The sequence below is a fragment of the Trachurus trachurus genome (assembly GCF_905171665.1).
Source record: "Trachurus trachurus genome assembly, chromosome: 7".
Classification (NCBI taxonomy): Eukaryota; Metazoa; Chordata; class Actinopteri; order Carangiformes; family Carangidae; genus Trachurus; species Trachurus trachurus.
In genome coordinates, this window is record NC_139901.1 from 16,398,087 (window position 1) to 16,410,554 (window position 12,468).

The 12,468-nt window shown below is 39.9% G+C and overlaps 1 protein-coding gene across 2 annotated transcripts in view; it reads right to left on the reverse strand.

Moving 5' to 3' along the window:
• Positions 1 to 4,294: 4,294 nt before the first annotated feature.
• LOC310988322 (TOX high mobility group box family member 2-like) overlaps positions 4,295 to 12,468 on the reverse strand; it is a 76,178-nt gene continuing 68,004 nt past the window's right edge. For both annotated transcript variants that reach the window (XM_083974872.1, XM_083974871.1), the window contains 5 exons: positions 12,148 to 12,378; positions 9,580 to 9,660; positions 7,534 to 7,920; positions 6,910 to 7,049; positions 4,295 to 5,993 (listed from right to left, as the gene is read on the reverse strand). In XM_083974872.1, coding sequence (XP_083830998.1) covers positions 5,951 to 5,993; positions 6,910 to 7,049; positions 7,534 to 7,920; positions 9,580 to 9,660; positions 12,148 to 12,378 — 882 coding nt within the window. In that variant the 3' untranslated portion in view covers positions 4,295 to 5,950. The remainder of the gene's footprint in view (positions 5,994 to 6,909; positions 7,050 to 7,533; positions 7,921 to 9,579; positions 9,661 to 12,147; positions 12,379 to 12,468) is intronic.

A 12,468-nucleotide genomic window follows, 5' to 3' on the forward strand; every position in this document is an offset into this window, starting at 1 on the left:
CGGACTGAGCAAGATGAAGGACTGAGTCAAAATTTTTGTCTGAACATTCTTGACATGTTTACATCCATTCACTTGTAACTGTCCACACCAGCTTTTCTTTTTGTAACCTTTATCAAACCGTACAGGTAACTGTGGAACCCATCTACTCAACAAGAGCAGATTGAAGATTTATGTTATTTTGTGAACAAAGAGTGTAGGCTTATTTCATACAGAGTGGTTGTCGAAACATTAGTCAGGATTCAAATTGCAGACATTTCATCCTGCTTTTATTCTGCATCTGTTTCAATCTCCTTTTATTTACGACATGCATATAAGCTGCATGTTATTTAGTTAATGGGGAGTCATGCTCGGATACTAATGCAAGGCACGTGATTAATTGTATACTGAAAACACAAGCTCCAGACAATATATTCTAATGGCCTAAAGCAGCAAGTTCTTGTAATTGTTTGCCTGAATTGTACAAATGGGTTGTTAAATGAGGCAGAAAAGACATTATTAATTTTATTTACTTTAACTTAACACTAGCAATCAAAACTACACATAGTTTATTATAGTTTAATAGAGTGAACTCTTGAGATAGTTGATGATGAATTAATTCATCAATAAGTCGCACAATGGGTTGGAAGAAGGAGTGGTTACAAAGTATAACAATGATAACACTATACAGATAGGCTACTAATATTTGTCTTAATTGAATATTGATTTCTATATTTGTATTTTTTGTATTCATTTTTAAATTGAACCCACAGCACCACCTTGAAGCACAAACTAAAATGAGATAAAACAACATGTGTAATATTTCCGTAAGATGTGTTGCTGTGAAGCAGATCTGTTTCCTATATCAATATGCTCAGTGTCAACAATCTATATGTGATGATACAGTACATGAAAAAAACAGTGGATACCAGCACCTGTTTGTGAGCCGTTTTTATAAGAAACTGAGGAACTGTATAGGTGTCATTCTAGTGGCTGTATTTAGTAAATTCCATTGTAGTGTTAGTATTTTGTATTGCGTGTATGTATTATCTGTGCCGGCCGTGTCAATGCTGATATCCCAATTTTTTTAAATTTTTTTTATTGTCACTCTAAGACCAAATTGAATGTTGGTGTTTTTTTTCTAAATAGGAACTGTACAAGTTTTAAACTGAATATCTGAGGTTTTCCCCAAAGTTATTGTAAGCACTTTGCCAGCCCACTCAAGCTCCCAGAGGAAAAAAAAAAAGTCTCTGAGGAAAATGAAGTACAGTGGAGTTTGTGTAGGTTAGCAAAGGTCTCTGCACAGAATAGAGTGACAGTCCCTTTAAACATCAACTGTGGTAACACAGAAACTTTCTGCCACCATGAATGGGAAATACTGATTGGAAACAATGTCCAACTTCTTTGTTCTGGAAATTGGACAATGATCAATCAAATGTTAAAAACACTAACCTAGAATTTCATTAATGTGTAAATTAGAGAGGGAACAGCTGATGTTTACAGAAGAGTTCAAGAGAAAGAAGTTAATATCGGGTTATTAAAGCTTTTCAACATAAAGCACCATTTTCATTCCATAACTTTTAAAATCCTCATCATAGTCAGATATGAGTGAATCAACAAATAGCACAATGTTGCACAATCCATCATCAAATAATGCTACAAACACACATTAATGATTGATTGAGACTAGATGATGAAGACACATGGTTTCTGTTGGCCTCATCGTATATTTTATGTTATGAACATACTTGGTCTATGTACAAAGCATTGCTATATGTGTGAATTGATAATGCCTTTAATGGTTTTTGCCTAGTGAAATGTTATGGAGAAAAACAAAACTCTTGATGGCATATTTTTAATCTTAAAACCTGAAAGTACCTCTGTCAGCTGTTATAACTGTTGTCTGTCAGTGACCATGGCAGGTACATGTAATAAAACATATTTTTGTTCAAAGTTGGTTTGTGTTTTGTAAAGATAATAGACCAACAAAGGTAATTTTGTTCTGTGAGCCTAAAATCAGACTCCTACAAATGCACTGGCCCATTACACTTGCATCTGTTGACAAAAGGCCAGTCTGGAGATAACAGATTCAAATGGAACAAGCAATCCCAAAACACACTGTAGCTCCTTTCCAAATGAGGATGTTTCACAAGCACAATCTTCTCAAAATGTCGTCCGACGGCGTTATCGTTTCAGCCATAAAGTGCCTGAGCCGTGATCTGTATGAAATGCTCTGTCTCTCCTTGTTTGTCTTGTCTTGTTTGTTGGCTGTCAGACAATGACGCCTCTACTGTCAGGAGAGTTCATATCCGCCTGAAGAGGAAATGAGAGGGTCTGATGGCTACTGATGGAAGAACCAGTATCAGAGCTCATGGAGACAATATTAGTGATCAGAGATTGGGGCCAATATTACACAAGTGACGTATGGAATGTTTTGATACCTTCTAGAAAAAGGGATGAGGGGCTGAATAGGGACTTGAATTTTCATTTAATTGGTACAAAAGTAAAGGTAAAGCACAGCTTCAGTGCTCTCAACTGTTTTTAGAGTCAAATGTAATATTTAAGTTTTGTTTTTTGTCACGGAGAGTACCCATACAAAACCTTAAATCAGGAGTCAGTCAGTCAGATCACACTGAAACACACCATGAAATGTTTTCTTAAGTAAGCTATCTGCTTTGTGAAATAACCCTTGGGCAAAACTATAAATGAAACATGGAGTTTCAATAATTTATATCTAGCTGAGGTGAAACTGACTCAACTTCACAGCGAAACACATCATCAACATCAATCTGTACACATAATTTAGTTGTTTGTATTGAGCCTTCACAATCTATTTTTCATATAACAAGAAGAATTCTGCAAGTGCTGTGAAATAAATCGACTTGTCCCCTGAGCATTTTGCATGATGTTCTCAAAATAAAAGTATAGGCTGAAGTAATAGACACTTGATTTTCAAATATTTTTCTTAGGCACGGGTGTCCTTTGGCAAAATTGTTTGGCTTCTTTTGGGATAAAACATTATCACAATTCCTTAGATTGATAAAAGACTTTGAAAAGTCATTAATGTTCAGATTTGGGAGATGTGAGATGTAGTCTTCCATTAGGAAAATAATTACTCTGAAAAAAAAAAAATCTATTACTACAGTACATGCTACAGCACTCTACTCTTCTACTAAGAGACCTACCAGACATAACCAGCAGGTGGAGATAGAGGAACATGTATATGAGAAAACAGAAGTCCTGTCCAACACTTCACTGTTGACATTCAATTATAATTGAACAAATTATTGCTTGTATGAAAAATATTATACAACACCTGTCTATAGAGCTATAGTTTACACTCTAATTTATATATTATATTTGTTGGCATTTAAAGGAAAACCTGCTCACTTAACGTAACTTCTCCAGAGCTTGTGACTCCTTCTCTAGCTAGTTATTTAAATTTTTACCAATTCAAACCCTTACATACAATTTTTCCAGACAGCTCCATTCACTCATTCACATTTTAAATCTCAGCCGCCCTGGAACCACATTGTTTTGGGTTGAGAGCTTTGCTCATGGGTATTTTCAATCTGGCAATGATCATTAAAACGCTTCACACTGACTGACTGAGGTCATTAAACTGTAATGAACTGAGGTCTTTCAGTCGGTGAATAGAGGGGAACTGAAAAAGAGTTTGGTGAGTTTTATGAATCATCTCTAGGGGGCACTGCGTCAGCATCATCATCATCATCATGGAGAGAGAGAGAGAGAGAGAGAGAGAGAGAGAGAGAGAGAGAGCGAGCGAGCGAGCGAGCTGAGGGGGAGGGTTGATAGATTCCATTTCTATTCTACCTTTAATCCAACTGTGAAATTCATAAGTAAAAGGCAGTCCTCTTTTTCTCCTCAGGTAGTTCTCTGAAAGACTGTACTGCTGCATCAACCCAGTTTCATCATCACCACTGCCAAAAAACACGGCCAGCAGGCAGAAAAATATTGCTCGATTTACTATATTAATCATGTTTTGATGAACCAAAGATATATAAAAAACAGAAATAAAAAGAAAAAAATCTGTTAAAAGGTTAAAGTTCACTGAGTGGGGGTGCAGCAGGAAGCCTAAACTTCTAACCTAATGAGCAATGTGACCACAGTCACATTAACTTCTGCAACATCAAAGATAATTCTCCTAATTAACCTCCGACACATGCAGGAGGAATGCAAAGCTGTGTTTGTAGGCTCCTGCAGCTATCAGGTGCTACGCATCAAATTACTAATGAATGTGTTGAGACTCAGTAATGTAAACCACAGCCACACGATCCAAATAAGTCGAGACGTCTACTTCTCCACTTTAAACATTTTATTACAGACAAAAGAAAACAAAAGAAGTATCTGTGACACAAAATGAATCTAATGCTGGTACACTGGTATTGCACCAACAACAATTTCTGAAAAAATATTTATTATTCTAATAATCATGTTTGAGCAATAATAATAATAATAATAATAATAATAATAATAATAATAATAATAATAATAATAATGCACCCTGATGAAATTAAGCCAAAATGTTACTTCATATCATTCATAAATAGATGTGAAACCTGCAACCAAATTAAATAGAATGACCATATTGTAAAACATGATATTCAAAAAACAAAATGGGTTCTCTTATCACTGGCTTTACAAATTAAAGAAGTACATTTGGCAGGTTTATACACAAAAAAATTATAATATCTACCCCCATCACCGTTCCTCTGAAACGCAAATCCTGCTACAGTGAAAAAACAAAATATTTTAAGATTTTTTTCTTCACAAAAAATGATAAAGATGAGTTCAACACAATTCTAAAACACCTAATAAAACTAGTCAAAAACTTTAAAACCCACTGTTATGTTTTTTTTTCTCTTTAGTAACATTTCACATTTAGCAACTTTTTTTTTTATTCACCTGTACAAGTGGTGTGAGGACTAAGGGATGGTGGGTGGGGTTAGAGGTGGGGAGGGGTGGTCCTTATTGACCAGGAGGAGGCGGAGCTAAAAGGAGAGGTTTCAATCTTTGACCTCTACAGTTTTGTAACGTCCTGAGGCCATGTGTAGAGAGTGACACTCTCTATCAGAGCTCCACCACTTTAAGGAGGAAATGGAGCATTTTTCAGTCTTTGCATTTCTCTCTCGACCGAAGAGAAACGAGACCAGTGAACACAGTTTCAACACAAGTTTTAGTGTGTGTATTCCCTCACTGAATCCGCCTGCACAAAAATCACAAAACCAAAGAAAAAGGATGTTTAACCAAAAGAAAAAAAAAATGACAGCAAGGGACTGCAGCTAAATACACACAAGAGGGATCCATTCTGGTGATATTTACAATCACTCTGTGACAAATAAAGGAAATGAGGGAGTCCTTTACTATGGGCAAGGATGATTTACAAATGTCTTATGTGTTCTTGACTATCTTCATTAAAATGTAACTTTGCTTTTTACTCAGTCAGGGTGCTCCAGTCTGTCCTGAAGTATATCCACCCCTGCTGAGGTGACTATATTCTAGTTTCCTGCAATAGCTTTTCTACCCAAGACCCCTACACTTTGAGTATGCTTAGAGCATTTCGTCTCCCCAATGAGGGCAGTCCATGGCAAACAGAGTAATGGAGTGAAGAGGGGGAAAAAGCATCTTTAAAAAATTCAAAACAAGATGAGAAGACATTTTCTTTTGGTCTTCATTTCCAGTATGTTGGCATGAGCTTAAAGCTCACTGCCCCCGCAAAAAAAATGGAAAGTTCACTGATAAGGAAAAAAAAAAAAAGCAAGAGAAGTGCCTCAAGCTTCTGGCCGATCTAAGTGCTTGGCAAATAGGTGAAGTTACTGTAGCAGTCTTTGGGATTTTCAAAATCCATCAGAAAAAAAAGAAAAACAAAAATGATGTTGAAGCAGATACATCAATGACATTGTTGTTATGTTGGAAAGCTCCCTGGAGTCTGACATTTGGAGGTCTTTCAACTTCAAGTGAGGTAGAGAGGCTTGTCCCGGGCTCCCATGCCACTGCTGAAGAAGGAGAAACATGTATTAATGCATGTTTGAATGTATGGAAACAAGTGAACACCCCGTTATGCTAAATAAACTTTTTTCTATGTTTCAGCATGAAATCCCGGGGAGACAATGAAATCTTTTTTTCAAAGATGGCCTGGCTCCAAAGCAAACATTACAGCTGCCATCAGACAACATGAATCAGCAAGCTCTACGACAAATACAAAAGTCAGAATTTGCAGATCACTTGGTACTTGAAATGTCAAATACAAAGTCTGCTCTCCAGTTATCTTTCCTGGCACACTGGAAACAATTCAGTACCCTCAAAAACACCAAACTACAATTATCTGACACTGAGGGAGAGGGCTTAAGCAAAGACTCAGTCTACTTCAAAGAGCGTCAAACATGATTTGACCCAGGCATGATCCTATTTGACGTACAGATGAATCAGCTCTAAATAGAGAAGATACTAACTTTCAGCTCTGCTGCGTCTTGAATAGCAACACCGCGTTTCAGGTGTGAGACTAAACAATGTTCCTCTTGTACCTGCTTGAATAACTTGATTCAATAAGGCAATGTGCGCTAGACACAACACAGAGAAACTTAATTGGATGTCACACTTTTTCCGAGCTCGGTAATAGCATTGTTCTACCGCTGCATTACTCATTTCAATTTCAAGGAGATGCTTTTCTTTCGCAGGGAAATCACAGTTTATGATTAATACAGTCTGAGTGTAAGAGTGTGAGAGTGAAGTGGTTCAGGGCAGCTCATTTAGAAAATAAGAAACTGTCAGACAACTACTCAATAATGACATGCCCCAGAACGCATGTCGTTTTCAGCGTGTTTCCATGGTTAATTTCCTCTTGTTGTGTTCTATCACACATCATCCACTGCCAACCATAACACAATACAGTGATTAATGTGTTGAGCTCACCCGCAGTGGTTGGGTCCACAGTCCCTGTTGCAGTACTCGCTGTCCCAGTCAGGGTTCTGGCCGTGCACTGGGTTAGGGGCCCCTGGGGACTGTGAGCTCCCGACACTGTTCTGGTAATCAGCCTGAATGTGGGAGAATCCCTGCAGAGGAGATGAGAGAGGAGAAGAGGTTACACTGAGGTAGTTTTACAATGGCCAGGCATTATAGTTCGCTGGGCCATGATACTGTATGAGGCAAAATGCCGTCAGTGGTCTTTATCAGTTGCTACTGAGAGTGGAGAACACGGATAACACTTTTTTCTCTCTCCATTTACTCTCATTGCTTGGTTAAAGTGGATCTCAAGATCACACTTCTCATGATGACATGACACCCCTCTCTTGGACTGGAGACACTGCTGTCTCAGAGGGAGGGGAGAAAATAGCTGGTTTGACATTAAGAGATTTAAAAAGGTAAAGTATTTTTGTTTTTCTATTATATGTTACAATGAGGCCTTTTCTAACAATATATCTATAAGAGTAATTTGAGATTTCTCCCATGTGGAAATTAAGCAAGCAATTAAAGGTGATAATTTCTCCAAAGCTCTTGTTTCTACATTTCATAGACTTTAACAGTAGTTAGACTGACCTGTTGGCTGAGAGGAGGGGAATGCAGAGGTGCCTGGAGCCCCATTTGGTGTGAGATGATTGGCTGCGACTGCTGCATGCGGATTGGCTGGTTGAGCAGGGAGCTCTGGTGCAGGGAGAGCTGGGCATGGGGGTGCAGAGGCGGGCTAATCTGGAAGGGAGCTGGGGGAGAGGCACTCATGCTGGGCGGCAGCATCTGGGATTGGCTGAGGGTCTGGGCCAGGGTGTGACGGGGCGGCCCAGCGTAGCTCTGGAGGTCCGACAGGGGGAAGCCCGGGTAGGGTGAGGAGGGCTGGGGGGGCACACTGTACAGGGGCTGCTTAGGGGGAAGCATGTGGGAGGGCTGGCTGGTCTGCTGGGCACTTTTTGGTTCAGGGTCATTGTATGTCTGTGGATGAAAAATGCATCATTTTAATAAGACAACAAGCTCTCTATTAATGACATGTAATCTGCAACCTGAAACCATCAAAACATCACAACAGCCCATTTATCATCATTCATCAAGCTCTGATCAGAAGACATTTCCCCTCTCATCATTGAAATAGCAGCATCCATTACAGTTAAGACAAGACCTCAGCCCTTTGTCATACAATCTCTGTGTCATTTGTCAACCTGAGCCTCATTACATGGCTGGAAGTTATGGGGACGTTCAGAAAACTACTTCCCTCACTCAATCACTTTTTTCTTGCTGATTGTTAGATGAGAAGAGTGACAAAAACAAGCTTCCTGTTTCCCCATTTCTTTTTAAAACATTTAAACCTTTCTAGTGGTTCAATCTGTCCAAATTCTGGTCCAATGTTATTTTAACAGGGCAGTTGACACTCAAAGATCCCAACTGCAAATCCTTTGCAGCATATTGATGCCCACTGTGTAATGAGACTCTCTATATTTAATTTTCTGTCTATCCGTGGCCTGACAGCTCTCACTATTCATTTGGCACCACTTCATACACACACACACACACACACACAGATAGACAGGCTGACAGACGGGGAGACAGGCTTGAGGTTGAAACGGGACTGCAGTGCTTTAAAGGAAAACGCCGAAATCAAGCAAAGTTGACTTTTGTCATTCTGGATGATATCACTCTTAACAGGTGCAGCACCAATGAAATACCCCACCTCCAACTCCACCCTGCCCCACCCTCTCTAGGCTTCTATGATGAACTGTCAGATTGCTCATCTCCAGCCATCAGTGTTGATTAGAAGGTAATGGAGCCCATTTGTATGAATAGAGCTGGAGCCGAGGTAATGATCAATAGACACCTTGACAGATAGATGGAAAAAGCAGAGGGACACACACACGCACACACACACTCTCACACTCACACACGTATGCAGGACCTCAGGCAGAGAAATGAGGCTGTTTGCCTGCAGAACAAATGGAATGACAAAAGGAATCTTCCCCACACTACATTGTGTGTTGTTAATGTAAGACGGCACTAAACAATGCAATCCACAGCCCTCCTTCTTGCCTTTCTGTATTCTCTGTGCTACTATGTTGGGTGTGTACAAGACACAATCATTCACCGGGTAAAAAAAGGACGTCATGGATCTGAATTAGCAGGAAGGTGTCAGCGGTGGAAACAGCAGCAAAGCCGATGATTGTCTGATTTGGATGTACTCTCTGTTGTAGATGAGGCGGAGGAAATTGGTGATTTATTGTGTGATGACACAGGTGTCTGTTGATGTAAGATGCATTTCCTGTTCTTTCTATTTTCTAAAAGGTACACAAAACAGACTCGGTCCTGATAACATGTGCAGCACACATATCCCTCAATCTCTAGCATAGATGTTATGGCCATATGCTTGTCTGCGCTGATTGGCTGACCCCTCCCCCAACACTCTATCACCATACCAACTACAGTCCCCAACCCCCAACATCTACACTCTATGGAAATCAGGTATTATTGTTCCAAATATGGCCACTACCACTGCCACCATGAACATCACCAAGTCCCGAGGAAGCCCCACCCAGCCCATTAGCAGGGATTTTCCATCCAATCTCTCATCAGTCTTAGCAAGGGCCTGTGTGTCATAAGCGTTACCTTGGAAACCAGACTGGCTCGGTACGCGGCCAAGGCTTTCAGGTACTCTTTCTTAGCTGCCTCGGTTTTCCTCTTGTAGGCCTGTGAAGAAGAAAAAAGAAAATCAAAACAAGATGCTCTGGGTGAGAGGAGAGGTTGACATGCTCATAAATGTGCAGACACAAATCTCTCAATATGCATTTTTTTCTAATCTCACTCCAACACTTTCTTAAACACATCCACACACATGTGCATCCATATACACATGTCCTTAATGTTTCCTTTTCCATCAGAGCCAATGGTACAGAACACCTCTATTTCCTCATCACAGCACTAATACTCACTCATCTCAATGTGTCTCCCTCTGTTGTAGCAACACATCATTTCCATTCCAATCCACCTAGAGAAATGAACTGGAACTGCCCACCCCCCATCTCCCTTTAGCTCCACAATAACACTCCTATCAGCATACTGACATTAGTGTTACACCAGAATGGTTGTTGTCATTTGGCACATTAGGATGTGCTCCCTGCCGATGTATGAGTTTTGTTTGAAACTGTCTGAATTTTTTTTGCAGGGATGTACGTATAAACTTCTTATATCAGACAACTAACTGCTGCTGCTGTGTTTGACTTATGCGAAAGAATGTGGGTTTATGATTGCATACAGATATTTGACTGTGCGTGTTTGCACGCAGGTATTTTTAGTCTATAAGGTACATATACAAATGTGAGTGTGTAGGATGTGGCAGAGCGCCTATGCTATAGGCACGATCGTGTCTATTATGCAAATCAAAAAGTAAAATCATGTATTTATGCATTTTTTTTCAATACTAGTGCTGATGTGTGCATTGGTATGGATCAATCAGTATCATTTTTTCTGTGAACTATTTTCCACCCAAAAACAAAAAAAGAAGCATAACACTTAATAGAAATAAAACACATATAAAAGTGGAAAAATTTGAATTGAAATAAAGAAATAGCTTTTCAAAGACTAAACAAGGTTTGTGGCTTGTCAGTGCTTTTGCTTGTTTTATGTGAAAGTTTGGTGCTATATACCTATTTCAAAAAGGCACTGAGCTTCAATTACAAGTGCTTGTATGTGCTTTATGCACATGCTTCAACACTGAAACTCCACAAGAAGAACCACTTTGAACTGCACTAACCTGCATGAAAGGTGCAAAACGAATAGAGTTTGAAAGATATATCAATTTTGGATTTGGAATTATGTCTTTTAAACCATATGGGGAAAAAAGATTGTCACTTATGTACCAGTAAACCTTACTTATCTCAACAGAGGTGCTAATAGTGCGAGAACAGTGTGATTTTTCTTAGTGCTGAATACCCATAAGGCAAAACATCATGACCTCCTATAAGTCTGTCATCATTGGCATCTCTTAACTATTGCCACAGAGCTGGAGATGACATTAAATAGCAACAAAAACAATGGACTGTATTTCCTGGATAGCCAAGATGCCCTTCAGCCAAATCCAAGGACAAGATGATAGTGAGGAGGAGGGAGGAGAGGGGGGGGTCACTAATTCTGTATTCTAGGCAGGATCAAAATAGCGGGCGAGAGATATAAATAAAGAGAGTGGAAATGAGAACTTCACACATCTCTACTTGTCAGAAGGCCAATGAAGATGCATGGTGTGGAGGCATCATCTATGGAGGCTGGAGGGACACAGGAGGTGTGGACTGTAACTAGGCCTGGAGAATTGTGGGAGTTTTGTTTTGACAAATCAAATGACTTTCACTTTTTCTGCTACATTTTTAGAAAACCTTTTTTTCTTCTTCTATTTTTTGGTTTTGATGGACACTGCAGCACCAAGAAGAACTAAGGAGATGCCCTCATTTTTGCGATTTTGTGAGTTGGAAATAAGTAGAGCAACAGCCAGGGTTTGTGCGTCTGTGTGTGTACTCACATCTGATTGTTTGCTCTAGCCGCACAAGGGTAAGAGTGTATTTACCCACTGCATAACAAATCAGTCCTCGACTCCTGAAATCTCCCCAGGTGTGTTTATATTTTTCCCATATTGACCATTCCTTGCCTGTATTACGTCCAACTTTGTTAGTCTCAGAGTGTTTTACAGCCATTGTTGCACTGAATACTCCCCCACCCTTTCCCTCCTTCCTTTAGCTAGAATTAAATTTAGAAAGAAAATCATTTTAATGAGAGTCAGGGGAGTGGGGATAAACGGATGGATTATCTTTAGAAAGAGAAGAACTAGCTCATTAAGGTGAGCTGTATCTCACAGCAATGTTCTGGTAATTACACAGCACATAATGCCAGTGAAAGGCTGTTTGCCTGCTGCAGCACAGGTGCCATCTACTGGTGGGAACAAAATGTGACTGAACTGTATGGGCGGGTGTATTTGTGTCGAAGAGCTGTTTGTGTAGGTGCATGTGCACTTGTTTCTTTGTGTGAGGCAAATACTGCCTGGATGTATATATAAAGATTTACACACAGTTCTATATTTGTGAACATTCAACCATTTTTTCCCCCATTCGACAACATTTATCGGCTGTATCTCCTCCTGTGAGCTTCTGTCTTTTTGTTTCACATCTTCCCCACTGGTATATTTTGTACCTGCTTCTGCTCCTCTCCTAGGCTGTCCCACATGGAGGCCACAATCTTGGAGACATCCCCGAAGGTGGCGTTGGGGTTTTGGCCCTTGATGGCCGCCTGGGTGTCTCTGAAGAAGAGCGCGTAGGCTGACACGGGCTTCTGTGGCTCGTTGGGGTCCTTCTTCTTCTTCTTCTTTTGAGGTTTGGGTTTGGGCTTCATCATTTCTGCTGAGGGCCGCTTCTCACTGCTTATCTGGAGGCAGAGAGAGAGAGATGGAGAAGATGAGAAAGAGAAAGACATCGCTGGTCATAAATCAGTTGATGAATTTTGCTGCAGATAGCC